Source organism: Megascapheus bottae, chromosome 5, assembly GCF_031878675.1.
Source record: "Megascapheus bottae isolate mThoBot1 chromosome 5, mThoBot2.hap1, whole genome shotgun sequence".
NCBI classification, from domain to species: Eukaryota; Metazoa; Chordata; class Mammalia; order Rodentia; family Geomyidae; genus Megascapheus; species Megascapheus bottae.
The window spans coordinates 82,134,013-82,152,468 of NC_143513.1; the positions used below are offsets into that span (position 1 = coordinate 82,134,013).

Below are 18,456 nucleotides of genomic sequence, written 5' to 3' on the forward strand. Positions count from 1 at the left end.
CTCGGGCTGAGCTGGGCGACCATAGAGAGCGGGGCGCGGCTGGAGCGAGCGGCCGGATGCGGTCACCATAGAGACGGCTGACTGACAGGTAGCGGAAGAGGAAGCCGCGGGCCGGGTCGTGAGGTGGCAGCGGCTGCGGCGGCCGCGGCGGCACGGCTGTGGCGATCCCGGGGCCGTTCTCCGTGTCTCGCCCGGCCTCCAGGCCCGGGCCGGGGCCTCCGTCCGGCCGCTGCCGCTCCGGCCTCGCTGCCGGGGCCCGAAAAGGGCGGCCGGGGCTGCGTCTGTGCGCCCTCGGGGCCGGCGGAGGGAGGCCCGCCGCGCGCACCTCCCGCGCCTTCCCCCCGCGCGGCCTGGCCCGGCGTCCGGGGCTGTGTCGCGCGCGCCCGGGGCGCCGCCCCTCGCCGCCCCCTCGGCTGGGCGGCCTGCGGGCACGCGGGTGGCGCTGGCCCTGGGCCCGGATGGGCCTGGGGCGGGGCAGGAGGGCTCCCGGCTCCCGCGCTTGCCCGCAGGGCGGTTTTGCCGGGGGGTGTGGGGTCCCTGGCCCCCGCCTCCAGGGGTGTGCGGAGCCTTCGCGGGGCTCTGCTGAGACCCAAGTGTGATCCCGGCAGCCAGGGAGGGCGTTTGCGCACGTCCCACTGTCTGGGCCGAACCCGGCCCAGCACCTTCGCCCTTTGGAGACCAGGCAGAGGCAGCTGTGAACGTGACGGTCGCCTTCCCGGGAAGCTGGGCCTGGATGCCAACACGACAGGGTCTGTGGTCCACCCGGGTGGCCCCCGTTCCCCGCCCACCTCCGGCCCGGGGCTCATCCGAACGCACTGGTTCCTGAGGCTGTGCCCCTTGGGGCACACGCAGGACAGGACCTACCACCATGCGACTGAGCTCTCTGTTGGCGCTGCTGCGACCAGCACTGCCCCTCATCCTCGGGCTGTCCCTGGGATGCAGCCTGAGCCTCCTGCGGGTTTCCTGGATCCAGGGTGAGGGAGAAGATCCCTGCGTAGATGCCGTGGCTGTGGGGGAGCCAGGAGGGCCACGGAATCCAGACTCAAAAAGTCGGCTGGACCAAAGCGACGAAGACTTCAAGCCCCGGATTGTCCCTTACTACAGGGACCCCAACAAGCCCTACAAGAAGGTGCTCAGGTGAGGGAGGGCTCCTTGGCTGCCAACACGGGCCCTCCACTTGGGGCTGCTGTTACGTCCTTGCCTCTGCCTTTCCATTGACACTTAGTATTAGGTCTCTTAGAGCGATTTTCCTGTATTTTTTCCACCTTAGTTTGTTGCTATTTTCTTCCCTTCAAGTCTAAGAAGGTCTGGCCCACTGGTGTTAATTTAATGTTCACTGTTCTTGAACAGGGCAGGGCTTGCACCAACCCACTAAAACCCAGGGCGGTGTGTGTGTTTGGGGGGGGGACCGTCCACCTGCTCAGTTCTCGTTTTACTGAAATTCACTCCAGTGGCTAGTTAATATGGGAGGGGAGAGGTCTCATTCCCTCTGCTTAGCCCGATTTTCTTACTCCTGGGAGACATAGGAGCTGGGCAGGCTGGCACGTGCTCCCTAAAGATGCATTGACTGCCCTTCCCCCTGTCTCTACAGGACTCGCTACATCCAGACAGAGCTGGGCTCTCGGGAGCGGTTGCTGGTGGCCGTCCTGACGTCCCGAGCCACGCTGTCCACTCTGGCTGTGGCTGTGAACCGCACGGTGGCCCACCACTTCCCCCGCTTACTCTACTTCACAGGGCAGCGAGGGGCCCGGGCTCCTGTGGGGATGCAGGTGGTGTCCCATGGGGACGAGCGGCCTGCCTGGCTCATGTCAGAGACCTTGCGCCATCTTCACACACACTTTGGGGCTGACTACGACTGGTTTTTCATCATGCAAGATGACACCTATGTCCAGGCGCCCCGCCTGGCAGCCCTCACCGGCCACCTCAGCATCAACCATGACCTGTACTTGGGCCGGGCAGAGGAGTTCATTGGCGCCGGCGAGCAGGCTCGGTACTGCCATGGGGGCTTTGGCTACCTGCTGTCACGGAGTCTCCTGCTTCGCTTGCGGCCACATCTGGATGGCTGCCGAGGAGACATTCTCAGTGCCCGTCCTGACGAGTGGCTTGGCCGCTGCCTGATCGACTCTCTGGGTGTTGGCTGTGTCTCACAGCACCAGGTGATGCCCTTTCACCTTGGCTCCTTTCCCCAGCAGTGAGTGATTATATTCCCAGCTGGTTGCTAGAGGACTTTTGACCTTCCCAGACATGGTTCTCCCTTAGCACCCATGCTTACCTGGGGGCATCAAAAATGGGAGACTGAAAGGTCTCCCCAACTCGCCAGCACTCCTTTCATCTGCCTCCCTCCCGCATCTGCTCCTCCCAGCACAGCACAGCCAGGGCTAGCGTTCCTACAGAAGAGACATCCCTTTGCCCACTCAGAGCAGCTCCGCCATACTAGAGAAGGGTGGAAGACCCCAGAGACAGGGCATTCTCTAACTAGAGGCTTCCGGCCCTGTGAGGGACAGTGGGCTCTGGGGGAGAAGTGTCCCTCATTTGTCTGCTTGCTTTTTTTTTTTTTTTTTTTGCCTGACCTGGGGCTCAAATACAGGGCCTGAGCACTGTCCTTGGGCCTTCTCAAGGCTAGAGCTCTACTATTTAAGCCACAACACCACTTCTGGCTTTTCCATGTATGTGGTACTAAGGAATCAAACCAGGGCTTCGTGCATGTCAGGCAAGCACTCTGCCACTAAGCCAAACTCCTGGCCCTGCCTGCTTGCTTTCTTCTAACCAAAATGTGGACAGTGAAAGTAAGAACGAGGGTTTAGGGAGCTGTTGGTAAAAGGCCCTCCATCTATTCTAAAGCAGCAGCAGGAACAGGTCCTGGTCCAGAGTGCACTGAGGCTGGTGGCCTTTGTGTGCAACACTGATTCTTCTGATTGTCCCTCTAGGGGCAGCAGTATCGATCCTTTGAACTGGCCAAGAATAGGGATCCTGAGAAGGAGGGGAGCTCAGCTTTCCTGAATGCCTTCACTGTGCACCCCGTCTCTGAAGGCACCCTCATGTACCGGCTCCACAAACGCTTCAGTGCTCTGGAGTTGGAGCGGGCATACAGTGAAATAGAACAACTACAGGTGAGTTGAGTCAGCCAGGAGCCCAAGCATCACCATGGGGGCTAGAAGAGCCTGAAGTGTTCACACTTACAGAGAGGAGGCTGCTGAGTGATTTGGGCTCAGGTAGAAGGAAGCTGGGCCCAGGTAGCCTTGAGCTGAAGAGCTCAGAACAGGGTTCAGCCCCATGACTCCCCTTCCTCCGGAAAAAAAGAAAGAAAGAAAAGCTGTGCCCAGACTCAAAACAGCTACAGGGTGCTGGTGGCTCATGACTGTAAATCCTAACTACTCAGGAGGCTGAGATCTGAGGATCGTGGTTTGAAGCCAGCCAGCCCAGAGTCTGAGAGGCTCTTCTCTCCACAACCTAAAAGCCAGAAGTGGAGCTGTAGCTTAAGTAATAGAGCCACCAGTATTGACTGAAAAGTTAAGTGACAGCATCCAGGCCCTGAGTTCAAGCCCTGTTACTGGCACACAAGTAGAGACAATCATGTCTAGCATCTGAATGTGGTTGCGTGTTTCAGTTGAGCTAGGAGGGGACCAGGAAACTAGCGAGTGTTCAGATGGGTCATTTTAGCTCCACTCTAACCACGTGGTTCCATGCAGGGGCTGGCCAAGTCCTGTCACTGGAGGACGTCTTGGAGTCTGGTCATTGGGGGATGGGTGGGATCACAGAGCTGGCACTGACCCTGGGTGCCTTCTCTCCAATCTAGGCTCAGATCCAGAACTTGACCATGCTGACCCCTGAGGGGCAGGCGGGGCTCAGTTGGCCTGTGGGGCTTCCAGCCCCTTTCACACCACACTCCCGTTTTGAGGTGCTAGGCTGGGACTACTTCACAGAGCAGCACACCTTCTCCTGTGCGGATGGAGCCCCAAAGTGCCCGCTGCAGGGGGCCAGCAGGGCAGACGTGGGTGACGCTGTGGACACTGCTCTGGAGCAGCTCAATCGGCGTTACCAGCCCCGCCTGCGCTTCCAGAAGCAGCGGCTTCTCAACGGCTACCGGCGCTTTGACCCAGCCAGGGGAATGGAGTACACCCTGGACTTGCTGCTGGAAGCTGTGACCCAGCGCGGGCACCGGCGGGCACTGGCTCGCAGGGTCAGCCTACTGCGGCCCTTGAGCCGAGTGGAAATCCTGCCTATGCCCTATGTCACTGAGGCCACCCGCGTGCAGCTGGTTCTGCCACTCCTGGTGGCGGAAGCCCCTGCGGCCCTGGCTTTCCTTGAGGCCTTTGCAGCCAGCATCCTGGAACCCCGAGAGCATGCTCTGCTCACTCTGTTGCTGGTCTATGGGCCCCAGGAAGGTGGTCGAGGGGCCCCAGACCCCTTTCTTGGGGTGAAGGCTGCGTCGGCTGAATTAGAGCGAAGATATCCCGGGGCGAGGTTAGCCTGGCTGGCTGTGCGAGCCGAGGCCCCTTCCCAGGTGCGGCTCATGGACGTGGTCTCCAAGAAGCACCCCGTGGACACGCTGTTCTTCCTCACCACGGTGTGGACGCGGCCCGGGCCCGAAGTCCTCAACCGCTGCCGCATGAATGCCATCTCCGGCTGGCAGGCCTTCTTTCCAGTTCATTTCCAGGAGTTCAACCCTGCCCTGTCACCACAGAGATCAGCCCCGGGACCCCCTGGGTCTGGCCCCGATCCCCCCTCCCCCCCTGGTGCAGACCCTTCCCGGGGGGCTGCTGTGGGTGGCAGATTTGACCGGCAGGCATCCGCAGAGGGCTGCTTCTACAACGCCGACTACCTGGCAGCCCGCGCCAGGCTGGCTGGGGAACTGGCAGGCCAGGAAGAGGAGGAAGCCCTGGAGGGGCTGGAGGTGATGGATGTTTTCCTCCGGTTCTCAGGGCTCCACCTCTTTCGAGCCGTAGAGCCAGGGCTGGTGCAGAAGTACTCCATGCGGGACTGTAGCCCCCGACTGAGCGAGGATCTCTACCACCGCTGCCGCCTCAGCAACCTGGAGGGCTTGGGGGGCCGTGCGCAGCTGGCCATGGCTCTCTTTGAGCAAGAGCAGGCCAACAGCACCTAGCACTTTACCCCCCCCCCCGCCCCCGGTGTCTCTGCCTCTGCCCCTGGAAGGGCAAGGCAAGATGACAGACAGATGGAGGGCTCGCCACTGTATTTTTTTAAAAATAAGAAAATGTTATTAAAAAGTATCTCCTGCCAAATTGTTTTTAGCTCCAGGGAAAATGGGGATAAGGAGGCTGGGAGTTTGGCCTAGTGGTAGAGTGCTTGCCTAGCATGCACAAAGACCCGGGTTCAATTCCTTGGTACTACATGCATAGAAAAGCTGGAAGTGGTGCTGTGGCTCAAGTGGTAGAACTCTAGCCTTGAGAAAGCTCAAGGACAGTGCTCAGGCCCTGAGTTCAAGCCCCCGGACTGGCAAGAAAAAGAAAATGGGGTAAGGAGGAGAATCTCAGGGCAAGATGGGGGGAGTTAATCCACAGAAACTACTAGCTCTCTCCTCCCTTGCCCTCCCTCTTTCATTCCTTCCTTCCTTAGTGTGCAATGACCACAAGGCTACTGTCAGATGAATGACCTTTAATCCAGTCCTCCCCACCCCACCAAGGCAGCAGAGGCGCGAGGCCCGGGCGCGGGGCCCAGCGCGGGGGACAGGGCGGCTGGCTGGTCCACAGTGGTTTTCCAGGCTCCTAGGTGTTGCGCACAACCAACGACTGCTCCAGCTCCTGCCTGCGCTGCTGGATCTTTAGAGGAAGTGCGACCAGGAGCAGGGTCACAGTGCTCCTGGTGAGTGCCCAGGGGAGCCCACCCCTGGCACCCCTGTCCTGAGAGTCTGGGAGCTACTCAGGGGAGGGGAGAGGAGGCAGGTGTCCCCACAGGGACCACTGAGGGGAACAGGGAGCTTCCCTTGCAAGGGCCCCTCCCTACCTTGCAGTAAAAGTAGCGGCTGACTGCCTCCTGGGACCAGGGCTGGTGGTAGAACTCAGCCCGGCGCTCTTCTTCAGGGTTGCCAGCCACATCTGTCATCACCTGGGAGGGAGCATGGGTCAGCCCAGTCCCCGGGGCTCCCCTGCCCTGCTGTCCACCATTTAAGGTCTTTCCCCATGTGCTTGTCTTCCACTCCAGTGCTCCCAAGCCACCCTCTTCACCTTGAGGTCCCGGCTCTGGGAGCGGAGCAGGTCCTGGACATAGCCCTTGGGGTCTCTGGAGAAGCTTAGCATGAAGTCCCTCTGGATCTTGAGCTGGTTGATGGACTCAATCGTCTCATGGATCTGCAGGTAGACATGATTTCAATCTGGCCGTGGAGGTGGGCAAGGGAAGGGGGGACAGGGTGGGGAGGGGAGGAGGAGGGCATGCTTCTCTGTGAAGGGCAGCCCCTCATACCCCTGTTGGAGACAAAGGAGGATTTGGGCCAAGCCGAAGGGAGTGAGGCTGGCAAGGCCCGCGTGTCCCTTATGTCCTTATGGTCCCGTGCCGTGGTGTACGTGTCCTCTACGGGTTGATTTCCCACTCCAGCTCTGGGCCTGGGCCCCACCTTACTGTCCAGAGCACTGATCTCCTGCTGGTTGGCTGTGGACAGGAGGAAGCTGCTCATCTGCCCCTTCAGTGGCTCCTCCACCTCCACATCAATGTCATAGCACGCCGTCTTCTTCTGATCTGACGGGTCCACACTGCCAGGGAGGTCCAGCGCTTGGTGTCCGTGACGCCCCCACAGAAAGCCCATGACCCCAGGCTGGGTGGGTGCAACTGGGAGGGAAGGGGAGGTGGAAGGGAAAGTCCATGGTCTGAGGAGCAGGCGGGTCCACCTCACCTGATGACGTGGTTGATGACAATTGGGTCAGGGGGCAACAGCAGGGCTGTGAGACGCTGGGGGATCTCAGAAAACTTCAGCCGGGGACAATCAAAAATCTGAAGCAGGACAGTTGAAGAGAGGGTGAGCACGTGGGTGTTTGTATTTGAAGAGATGGAAATTTTAGTTCTGCGCCCTTCTGTTCTGGAAAGGGCCACAGAAGCTGAAAGCCAGATTCCTTGGCATCTGTGGCATAGGGTAAGGGTGGGCCACGCCTGAGCTGATCAGCTGTACGGCCAGCTGGGTGCGGGCACAGGATCCCAGGTCTGCTTGCCTGGGGATTAGTCGTGTTGCCGTCACATCCTGTGCAGCCTCGAGCAAGACACTTAGCATCTGAGGCCTTGGTGTCTTCTCCATTGGGGGTTATGGGAATTGTGGGAATCAATACATATAAAGTGCCTGGAACAATGCCTGCTACTTGGTAAGTACTTTAATAAATATCAGCCATTATTTCTACTCATTTATCTCCTGTATTTATTTTTTAAAGCATTCATAATAATCTGTACTTGCGAAGAGTTTTGTTAAGCCACTTGAGCAGCAATTTTCTTTTTGTAGCTGTCCACTAAGTGAGATGGCCCAGCTTTCATCACTACAGAGATGAAACGAGATGCAGAAGACCTACCCCCAGATCTTAACTTCCAATTGCTAGGATATTACATTCCAGAAGGCTGTACTTTCTGGTAGGGTTCCAGATCTTTCCAGCCTAAGAGGCTAAATGGATTGGCTACAGCACAGAGCGCATAGTGGAGGGGCCCTGAGAGACTCTGGCCTCTTTGCTAGAAGACCATGGCTGTGGTGGGTTCTGATACCTCCAGATCCCTGGCTTCAGGGGACATTACCTGCTGGAAATACTTGTCCCCGTTGATGTATTCCTTGTCGTGGGAGTCCTGCAGCCTGTTGGTCTTCACATACTGCCACAGGGCCTGGACGATGGCCGAGCGGCTCTGGGTGTGCAACCCCAGCAGCCGGGCCAGGCGGGGGTCCAGTTTGAACTGGGGAGGCTGAACAAGGTGACCAGGACAATTAGAACAAAGGAGAGCACGGGGAGCACTTGGCGGGCAGCCTGTGTGGGACTGAGGTCTTGACCCTTGTGCTTCTTAAAAGCATGCTCCTGGACCAGTAGGAGGAGGGAGGAAGAGTGTGGGGTCACAGGCTGTGCCTAGGGGCGGTGTGATGTCCTGGGGTGAGGGCAGGCGCCACCCACCTGGTAGTCCAGCATAAGGAGCAGGGTGCAGCGCACACTGAGGTCGCCGGGCCTCTTCACCTGGAACCCGTCCGTCTCCTGGGTGGTGGGGGTCCGGTGCCACTGTCCAGGGGGAATTGCTGGTTCACCCACAAGCCCATCTGGATTGGACTGACCCTGGGCTCTAGGGTGGTTCTCAGCCCAAATTCGTGGATGGGGTTCCTTCGCAGCCGTGGGTGTGCAGGAGGGAATGATTCCAGGGCCGACGCCTCCTGTCTTACCTCCACGAGGTGGTTGTCGGGGCCATAAAGGTCTTTGTCCAGCTCAATAACCAGACTCTTAAAGAAGGAAGAGAACTTCCGCTTCTGCTTGCTGGGCTGTGGGAAGAGAGCAAGGACGGGCGGGGGGTAGGGGGCGAGGGGGGACAGTACAGAGACCACAGGTGCAGAATGGGTCCAACTGGCAGCAGGCAGTCAGCACACTGAGGCAGTCCTCTGTCCCAGCCCCCCCTCAGCCGGGATGCTCCCCCAAGCCTGGGAGCAGACACTCAGCCCATACCCACCCCTAGACACCTGGAGAGACCTGGGCCAGGACGTACGTCATCGAGGAGTTTCCCCTCCACCCGCAGCTCCCAGGAGGCAATGCTGCCATCAGAGTCTTCCGCATCAGGCTTCGCAGGGTTAAAAGTATTGGAGATATAAAGACGAAGCTTCCGCTTTTGCTGTGGAAACAAAGAATGTGGTACAGAACCAGAGCCGGTGGGCCACCTGCTGGCTCCGGGCCCTGCACTCCCTCTCCCTTCACCTTCATGGGCCTCTTCAGGGCCTCCTGGATGTCTACCCGCTTCCGCATGATGGTTTGATCCAGTTTCCTCTCAAATGCTAGGAGGTCCATGTAAGCTTGAGACTCGGGGACCAGCTCCCGAATCTGGAGGAGGAGCAAGGCTCAGTCAATCTTGCAGTATAGGACGTGCGCCTATTAACTGGTCCCAGAACACAAAAGGATGTGGATGGGAACTGGCTGGCCTCAGCGCATGAAATTTCAAAATGTGCAGCTAGTACTTCTCTCTGGGATTCCGTTCTCCAGCCTCCTGGGTGAGGACAAGAATGGCTTCTCCCTGAATTCAGGAAGCTCTGTGTGCCCCATCATCAGAGTAGCAGGTGCTGTGCCAGCCTAGCAGGTACAAGTGACAAGGACCTAACCTCATCTTCTCTCATCACTATAGCTACCTTTGGGCTCCTGTAAAGCGCCAAGGGACTCTGGGGGTTCTGAGGCAGTTGGGGGTATCACTGCTTGCCTGTACTGTGGCACCTCCCACCCCTTCTCAACTGTACTGGTTTTTTATTTATTTATTTTTACAACAGCCAGGACCTCCTTGCTTCTGCTCCCTTCACCTGACAGCCTCTGTGCTTCCTTTGTCCCATGCTTTTTATCTTATTACTGGGGCTGCTGGAATTCAGCATCCCCCCCCTCCACCTCAGGCCCTCTGTTCTGTCCCCAGGCTAGCTCCTCCCCCCCCACCCCTTTGGTCTGGGGAGCCTCACTTCTTAATGAGCTTTTTAAACAAAAAGTGAAAGTGGCTGTGACAGAGCTGCTCCAGAGGGGGGGAGGGAGGGCGGGGCAGCCGGGGAGGGGGGTGGCTAGGGGCTGCCGGGGAAGGCACTCACCCTTTGAGGGAGGATTTTGTCAGCCATCTTCCTCCTCTTGGCACTGTACATTTTTTAAAGAAAAAAACAGGTTACCATGGTGACAGATCTGGGAGTAACGAGGCCACCTGCTAAATTATCCCAACATCTCCGCCTGCCTGGCTGGGGTTCCCACAGCCCCCTTGTCTGCCTGCCTGAGGGGCTATGACGCTAATGGTGGTGTGGAACTGGCATTCTGTTTTCTCTTGGGGAGGGGATGACTGGCCCCCAATCTGGCCTTGTCCCTTTTCCATAACACAGCATCCTCAGAACCAGAGAAATTCCTTCTTTCAAGGAACTGGAGTGGGGGGAGAGGTGCTGGCAAAAATATGGGAGCTTTGGAAAAGCTGGGGGGAGGGGGGAGGTCAGAAGAGGAAGGACCTGGGGGGAGAGGGGGGGCAGAGAGAGAGAGAGCACTTCTCTGGGGCGGGAGGTGATGGCATGGTGCTGGGGTGGAAGGACTTGCATATCTGCCACCCTGGGTTTAGGAAGGATGGTGGAGGGACAAGGGGACCACCTGCCAACAGGAAAAGGGCCAGACCACACCCCCTGGGACCCAGGAGGGGAGCCCACGGGTGCGGGGGTCTCCGTGGGTATGACTCGGGGCTGGGGCCAGGCTGGTTGGGTCTGGGTAAGTTCAGCCCTGGGGATTCAGCTACTTCTTGACTGAGTTAGCTGCCTCTGACTTCCCAGAGTACCCCAAACACCCTTGCAGGTTGACTGAAAGGCAACCCAGAGGCTAGCTCTTCACTGCCCCCTCGTGGTGTTCCTGCTATCCCCTCCCTCTCCAGAAACCCACCAAGTGAGGCCGTGAGCCGCGCTCTACAAGGAGAGCCCTATTCTAAGTTTGGACAAGCACCTATCATTAAAAGACTGGTTTGTTTTAAACAAATTACTTGTGCAAAACTGCCCATTTACACAGGATAAATCAGGGGATGATTTGCGATACAAAAAGATAGTTCATGTTGCAGAAGAATTTATCACAGGATTCCCTTAAATGGTGAAATTTTCTTGATGTGTAGAAGATAGTTAATAATGAGGTAAAATTGATTTTGCACCTTGTATAGGAATCCATCTGTTGTGCAAAAGGAAGCATGTGTGTTTGACTAAACACTGAAGCCCAGAGGGGCACTGATCTTGCCAGAGCCAGCAGGGGCTGGGGTGGGGGGGGGGGTGTGTGCTTCAAATGCTCCCACAAGGAAGGGGCTGGCTGGCCCTGCGGCCTGGGGGCAGACCTGGCTCGGAGGAGGGGTTACGGCAGCTCCTCGACCTTTTAAGTGCCTAGGAATCCAGGCAGAGCCCACAGGGCAGAGACTCCGCTTGAGAAGCCCCCAGCCTGGGCACTCACGGGGTGCAGCGGGGACCCACACTTGGGGAGCGAAGCATCCCCCAGAATTTAGGGTCAAGAATGGGGAGGGCAGCAGGGACGCAGGGAGAGGGGCGAGGGCAGGGTTGCCGCAGCCTGCCTCGGTCACGGGCACACAAAAGAGCCAGAGCAGGGCCCCGAACCCACCTCCCCAGAGGACACCCACCCTCCCCGGAGGGCGGGCTCCCCACTCCGCCCCGTGCGCGCCCGCCCGCCCCGCGCGCCCTCGGTGCCGGGCCCCCCACTCACCTGCGGCTCCGCGCGGGGGCGGTGGGCACCGGCTGGCCCTGGCTCTGGGCCTGGCTCTGCCCGGGCGGGGGCGCTGCTCGCTTGCGGGCGGGCTCCATGCCCGCGGGGGCCAGGCCGGGTCGCACGGCGGGGCTGCCCATGTACGGGGAGCCCGGGGGGCCCATGGGCGCCCCCTGGTGGGGCATCCGGGCTCCAGACGGCATCCCGGGGCGCTGGGGGTGGGGCGGGGGGCGAAGCAGAAACCGGCACCCGCGGGTCAGACCCGGGACCCGGCTCCGGGGCCGGGGTTGGAGACCCTGAGCGCCGAGCGGTCGGTGGGAGGGGCGGGTAGGAGGGGCGCAGGGGGCGGACGGGGTGGAGGGGGAGGAGGAGGCTCCGAGTCTCGCTGCAGGAAGCTAACTGAAGCCAGGCAATTGCCCAGGGCATTGCCGAGATGGGAGCTGCGCTAGGTACGGCAGGGAGGAATATTAATGGCGCCTTTCAACCTTTCAAAGGATGCTGGCGTCCGCGCGCTCCTCTGCAGGGCAGCCTGAGCAGGTCCTCGCACCCCCACTTGTCAGAGGGGCCCGCGGGGGCTCCAGGAAAGAGCGACCCCGCCAAGGTCAGGCGGCTCACCCGCCCAGGCCCCACCCGAGCGCCCGCCCCTGGGTGCCTGGAGGCGAGGGCTTGACCCCTCCCTGCCCTGGCTGCACCTCTTCTCCCCAGCCCCTGCTTCCCCGCCTCCCTCCTGGAGCTGCTCAGCCTTGCATTCTGCTCCTACTCTCATCCCTGCCTCTCTCTGGGTCCCAGACGTGAGGCTGACTCTGTCTTGCACACTCAGGGGCTCCACTGACCTGCCTCACACTCTTAATTTCTTCCCAAGGGGAAGGGAGGTTGGGGGCAGGGCAAGGGGCTGATGTCAGACTTTGCCAGGGTTCTCTGAGTAGGGGGCGGGAGCCGCTGGCTGCCGTGGGACTGGGGACTCCACGGGCCCCCACCCCTCCCTCCAGTCTGCCCCCGATCACAGACATGGCCCATCCCACAGACCTCCTCCACTCCCTGCCCCACCACAGCCAGGGAGATTAGACAAGTCAACTACCCTGCCATCGTGGTCCTCAGGCCGGGTAGAAGAATAAATGTCTCTGAGACATGTGTTCTTTTGGACCCCACTTATCCACACCACAGAAGGGAGAGAGGAGGGAGGCTGGGGGACTATGGATGAGGGGTGAGATGGAGACTGGAGCCTGGAGCTGAGGAGGTTAGAGAGGGAGGAATGCAGACTGCAGGTCCCTATTATCATTTAAACACCTCCACTTTACCCTTCAGGCCTGTGGAGGAGCCGGGCCCTGACTCTAGGGGTGGTGTCTGATCCTAACCCTTCTAGCCCTAGCCAGCAGCTGCCTCTGCTCATCTCTGCCAGGGAACCTGTCCACCCTGTGTGCTTCCCCCCCATCCACCTGCCTCTGTCACTCATGCCGCCAGAGTGGCAGCCCAGGCCAGGCCATTTCCCACTACCAGAGACAGAACACTGGGAAAGTGGGTCTGATAGTCCCCTGAGAATGAACCTCTACTTTAGCTGGGCTGAAATTCCTGTGTAGAGCCCCCACACCCACGGGTGGACCTCTCTCCAGCAGCAAAGTGAAGACTGGGAACTCCATGACCCCCACCCACCACCCTGGCCACTTTTCCCCAGAGATCCCTGGGGTTGGAGAACAGACTGCCTTCCTCCCTATCACCCACTCTCCCAATCACCAAGGCCAGTGATAGGGTAGACTTCACTGAGAGGCCTCAGGGCTTTGCCAGCCACCAGCACCACCCCATGAGAGGACTATTCCCTCACCGAGGTGCCTTCCTGGGGTCACAACCAAATTTGGCCATGGTCAACAGGCTCCCCCCCCTCCATTGCCCAATTCTCAGTCCCCAGAACCCCTGTTTCCCAGCTGGGCCCCCTGCTGGCTCCTCTCGGGCCTCCATGCCCTCAGGTCCCAGGGCTCCTGCAGCCCCCCACGTGCTTTCCCAGCTAGACAGTGTGGTGGTGCTGGCCTCTGGTGTCTAGGCCTCCCGTCCCCATCTCCAGATCTTCCTTCACACCTTCGAGGTGTCCAGCTCATCAACTTCGGGGGCCTGAGCCTGCCACGGGGACCCTCGTGGGCCTGGACCTGGGACCCATCCCTGGAGCAGGCCTCTGCCCGAGCCTGACAGCAGACGTCGTCAGCCAGCCTGCTTCCCGCCCTGGGGCTGCCGGGGTCACCTGCTCCTTGCTCGGGAGACCCAATCGGAGTATGGGCGCTGGGTGACACTGTCCCAGCGGAGGCACCGGGACAGCGAGCTACTCAGCCCAGACTGCGCCCCGTGCCCCGCCCCGCCCCCACCCCGGGGCAGGGGCGCACCGAGGCCCACCGGCGGGAGAAAGGAAGACAACATGTCCGTTACCGAGAGCCCCCCCGCCCCGTGCACGCACTTGCGAGCGACGGTCCCCACGTCCCAGCCTGCCCCCCCCCCGCCCGAGCAGAGCCCGGGCCGCCGCCTCCCCTCCCGGCCGCCGCGCGCCCATCCCCGGCCGGCCGCCTGGCGACGTGTTCGGATGCCCGGGCGGGCGCGGACGCGGTCCCGGGGCGCCGGGCGCGGGGGTGGGGGAGCGGCGCCGGCCCCTCCCGGCCCTCCCTCCATTCAGCCCGAGCCAGCTCGCTCGCCCACCCCCCGCCAACTTTCCCCCACTCACCACCCCATGGACCAGAAACTCAAAAAGTTTGCTTTTCGTGGCTTTGCGCGCCCCTCCGGCAACTTCGTCGGCGGCCATCGGGGTGGGCTCGGCGGCGCCTCGCACTCTCTCCCCCTCTCTTTCTCTCTCTTCCTCTTTCTTTCCCTTTTCTGCCTTTTTTTTCCTCCAACTCTCCCTCTGAGTCCTGCTGGGCTCTCTCACACTTCTACTCGAGCGGAGTGGGGAGGGGGCCCCTTCAGGGCTGCCCTGACGGCCCACGGCCCACGCCGCCGCCGCCCGCCCGCCGCCGCCGCCGCGGCTGCCGCATTCCTGCACTGATAAGACAGAAATAGTCCGGCGGCCCGGGGTCTGCCCGCCGGCTCCCGGGAGCGCCCGGCACCGGGCCGGCGGGCAACGGCCCGCTCTAACTTTCTTCCCCCAAGTGGCTGCGGCTGCGCTGGAGGCCCTGTCCCCGGAGACCTGGCGGGCCAAGTAGGGAAACATTCGTGGGAAGGAGGCCGGGGCGGGAGGGGGGGGGAGCCCGGCCCGGCCCGGCCGCCCTGGGGTGCCGCCGTGGAGGGCGTCCGCTCCCCACGCCGCCGCCGGTGTCCGCGCCCTTGGTGTGGACGCGCGCGCATGGATACGAACGCCCGGGCTGGGCGCCCCTGCCCGCTCGCCGGGGCGTGCGTGGGGGCCGGACACGGCCTGCGCCCTGCGCTCCGGGGCGAGGGAGCTCGGGAGCCTTTCTTTGTCTCGGTGTGGGAAAGTGAGCGCAAGAGGCCAAGTGTTTCCGAATTAAAAAAGAAAAACCACATGGGGGTGGGGGAGGACTGGGATCGGAGGACCGGAGAGGACGCAGAGCCCGGGCGGGGGCTCGGGTGGCTGGGTAGCTGGGAAGGTGGCCTGGGGACGGCCCCCCGCGGGCACCGGCGCGGCGGGATCCCCGAGGAGGTGGGGAGGTGCGGGGGGCGGCGCCCGGCGGAGGGGGAGCGGGAGGGGGCGGGGCGAGCCCGGGCCCCGCGAGGCCCGCTCCTCCCCGGCCCGCGGGGCTGCGCCCCCAGGTGAGGGAGGCCGGCCCTGCGCAGGGCCCGGAAGACTTCCTGGAGGTTGGGTCCCAGCCCGTCCTGGCGGGGAGGGTCCCCGGCCTCTCGGATGTCTCCGAGGTCAGGACGGGGTCGTCTGTGCTGCCTGAGGTTCGGGTCCTTTGGGCCCTGGCTGTCACCCGGGTGTGGCCCCTGGTCCCGGGGCGCCCTGAACCCGGTCCGGGAGGTGGCTTCTCCCCCCTGCGCGGCGCCCCGGGCGCGGACCTTCCTCTCCTCCACGCGCCGGTCCGTCTCCCCCGGAGGGCCCGTGCCCGCGTTGGTTTGGGTGCCCCGCTTCCTGGGCGTGCCAGGGCGCCAAGGGACCCAGCGATGCCGGGACGCGCCTGGCGCTCTGCCATGTGCCCGGGGTCGTGGGAAACGCGGGATCCCCCCGCGCGGGTGCATCTGGCAGGGGCGCGGGAAGCCGCGGGCCGTGGAGGTGGAGGACGGGCAGACACACCTCCAGGCTTTCCGCACAGCCCAGTGTCCTCACCTTTTGAGAACGAGGGCCGCGAGCGCCATGGCTTGGGCAGGCCCGGGAGAGCGGGGCGGGCGTGAGCCGTCCCCCCCCCCCCCGTCCACGGTGAGCCCTCCCTGCCGCCGGGCGCCTCGCCGGGCCGGCCGTCACCGCCGGCGCTCGCAGGGACGGGAACCGGAGCGCCCGGGAGCCACACGGGTTCGCCCTCGCGGGCGCCCGGGACCGCAGGCCGGGCTTTTAAGCCGGGCCCGGGGCTGCGGCCTGGCCACCTGGAGGCCGGGCGGGGCCGGGGCGGGGCCGCTCCCGAAGGCCGGGGTCCCCGCTGCCACGTCGCCCGCGGCGCCCGCGGGTGGCTGGGAGGCCCGGGGAGAGCCGGGACGCCTTCCAGCCCGAGCGGACTCGGGCCGCGCTCGGGCCGGCCGCCCGAAGCCGCAGTCCCCCCTGCCGTCCCCCCATCTCTCCTCTCTCGGAGCCGCGCGGCCGGCACCAAATGGCAAAGCGCCGCTCCCCGCGCGGGGAGCGCGGCGCCGCGGCCTGCGGGACAGCTCGGCCGCGGGCCCCCCGCCGCGCCGGGCGAGCGGGGGGCGCGGGGATCGGGCCCCGCCCGCGCCGCCCCCTCCCCCGGGCCCCGCCCGGGCCTGCGCGCGGCCCCTCCCGGTGAAGGTCAGCCGGGCCCAGCTGCAGGACTGCGCGGCGGCGGCGGCGGCGGCCGCGGAGGCCGGGGAGGCGGGGAGGGAGGAGGGGTGCGGGGCACAGACTTAACTCCTTCCCCGCGGGAAGATGGCCACCAGGCCCGGCCGGAGCCCCGCCCTCCCGCCCTCCGTGGACGTCCCACTTGGGGACACTGGTGGGGGGGCAGAGGAGGGGAGGGCGAGGAGAGGAGGGGGTGGCAGCCTGGAAGGAGAGAGGGGAAGCTGGCAGGGGAGAGGAAGGAGGGAGAGGAGGAACAAAGGAACCTGGAGGGAGAAAGGACGGAGAGAGACCCCCTTTTCCTGCTCCCACCCCCTCCACCTCCGAGCGAGGGAGCTTTCCTCTCGGGAATAAAAGACCCGCTGCGTGGAGAGAAGCCCCTTGGAACTCTCAGGGTGACGAACCCGACTTCTGTGATCTGCCCAGAACCCCTGCGCATGCCTGGGGACCCTTGTCTGGCCTAAGCGGGGGAGTGGGAGACTGGCTGGCTGGACCACGGAGCCAGGGCCAACCCTCAGAGATGGGAGGAAGGCCCTCCGCACCCCGACGGCCCCCAAGACATGACACTGGGAGGACCAGACGGGGTGCCCCGACACAGTCTCACCCCCACTCTCCCCTGCCCTGTTTGTGCCAGGTTTCTGTGCCCAGGTCACCACTGGCCATTATGTGAAGGGGGCAATCTCGGCCTTTCTGTGTTAGTTTTGAGTACACGCATACAGATACACACCATGTGCACGTGCACGCACACGCACACACACACACACACACACACACACACACACACACCCCAAAGATGATAGAAAAGAAAACAAAACAAAACAGAGAAATTAGGACACAGAAATAGCTGTGTGACCTTGGGTGAGTCTCTGTTATCTCTGCCTCTGCTTCTTTGGGAGTCAAAGGAGGGGTTTGGCCAGGGAATTCCAGGGCCCTTCCCACTCTGAAATATAGAGGTTCCAGAAAGACAAGATCCATGCAGACAGTGGGGAAAATACACAGCCCCACGGCCAGGAGCTGCTGCCACCCAGGAAGTGTGGGCCCGAGGTGACATCCAGAAGACACCCTCCCTCCTCTCACACTCACTCCCTCGGCCACACCTGCCCTGGCCTCCTGCTAGTAGGGAAAGACCTTACCGTGGGGTCCCCAGGGTCCTGCAGGGTGGGCAGGTGCATGACAAAGGTTAGCTGAATGGGAACAATCCCGTGTTCTCGCCGCCTTCGTGGCTTTGCTCACACTAATAGGGATGCTCCCTGACACCCCTCCCTCACCCCCCCCCAGCACACACAATGAAGGCAAACATTGCAGGAGGAGGGCACGGCTGGGACTCTGGGGCTCTGAGCATCCCCTGGCCCAGAGGGAAAGCACATTTTGAATTCATATCCAGTTTTCACCTCACAGCCATCATGAATGGGGTGGTCCCTGATAGCAGGTCACGCCCAGCAGCTTATACAACAGCTCAGGGCACTGTACAAATAAAAGGAGCTCCCCGGGCCTGGCTCTCATTTCCATACGGACAGGCTGGTGTGTGTGTGTGTGTGTGCGCGCGCGCGCGCGTGTGTGTTGGGGGGGTGATTCTATGAACCCTAAGGGGTGCTATACACGGCGTGACCCCCACCCCACCCCCCACCACACCAGCACAGCTCTGTCTTTGGCCTGCAGGGTCCTATCCATGGCTGACGCTTTCCTCTGCTGGTCCTTCTACTGGGTTACTTGCCATCCCTGCAGATCAACGCCTGGTTGGGCTGGCTAGAGCCTGTGGCCCGGATGGGATAGGCTTAGGCCACAACTCCATGTAGCCGCACTGTTCCTCTCCTCTCCGCAAGTTCAGGGCCATGGCTGGCCACCCTGCCTCTGGGCCAAGATTAAAGATGCCACCATGTGCACAGCCCTCTCTCCCCTGTTGCGGCCCTGTTTCTGCAACTTCCTGGAGAAATGCCTGTCTTCATCTGTGGATGGAGGGTACCACTGGCCTCTCTGCCTCTGAGCATGTGGGGAGATGGAAAGGGCTGTTCCCAGCCCCTAGTCCAGACCACCCTGGCCCTAGATCACCTATCCCCCAGCACCCACAAGGGGTCACTGCACTTTTTCTCGTGGCCTGTGCCTGTGGGCCTGTGGCTCCCAGCTGGTCCTTTTTCTAGCCTAGGAGGCGTCACCCCA

General features: G+C 62.2%; 2 protein-coding genes across 3 annotated transcripts in view; one reads left to right on the forward strand and one right to left on the reverse strand.

Annotated features, from left to right (window-relative positions):
• The first annotated feature begins 516 nt into the window (after positions 1 to 516).
• On the forward strand, positions 517 to 5,562 carry Chpf2 (chondroitin polymerizing factor 2). Its single transcript, XM_090333559.1, has 4 exons — positions 517 to 1,137; positions 1,592 to 2,156; positions 2,928 to 3,110; positions 3,797 to 5,562. Exons 1-4 carry the CDS (start codon positions 869 to 871, stop codon positions 5,102 to 5,104), a joined length of 2,325 nt encoding a protein of 774 aa, XP_090189685.1. The 5' UTR covers positions 517 to 868; the 3' UTR covers positions 5,105 to 5,562.
• Positions 5,563 to 5,599: 37 nt separating this feature from the next.
• The window catches only part of Smarcd3 (SWI/SNF related BAF chromatin remodeling complex subunit D3), a 29,700-nt gene continuing 16,843 nt past the window's right edge, over positions 5,600 to 18,456 (reverse strand). Inside the window, exons 1-13 of one of the 2 annotated variants that reach the window (XM_090333560.1) lie at positions 14,071 to 14,500; positions 11,370 to 11,581; positions 9,737 to 9,779; positions 8,874 to 8,996; positions 8,668 to 8,790; positions 8,351 to 8,446; positions 8,091 to 8,192; positions 7,726 to 7,887; positions 6,848 to 6,945; positions 6,572 to 6,707; positions 6,186 to 6,308; positions 5,965 to 6,066; positions 5,600 to 5,780 (exon numbers count right to left, since the gene is read on the reverse strand). In XM_090333560.1, coding sequence (XP_090189686.1) covers positions 5,727 to 5,780; positions 5,965 to 6,066; positions 6,186 to 6,308; positions 6,572 to 6,707; positions 6,848 to 6,945; positions 7,726 to 7,887; positions 8,091 to 8,192; positions 8,351 to 8,446; positions 8,668 to 8,790; positions 8,874 to 8,996; positions 9,737 to 9,779; positions 11,370 to 11,581; positions 14,071 to 14,148 — 1,452 coding nt within the window. In that variant the 5' untranslated portion in view covers positions 14,149 to 14,500 and the 3' untranslated portion in view covers positions 5,600 to 5,726. Of the gene's footprint in view, positions 5,781 to 5,964; positions 6,067 to 6,185; positions 6,309 to 6,571; positions 6,708 to 6,847; positions 6,946 to 7,725; positions 7,888 to 8,090; positions 8,193 to 8,350; positions 8,447 to 8,667; positions 8,791 to 8,873; positions 8,997 to 9,736; positions 9,780 to 11,369; positions 11,582 to 14,070; positions 14,501 to 18,456 lie in introns of those variants that run through there. The other variant, XM_090333561.1, reaches the window with a different exon arrangement.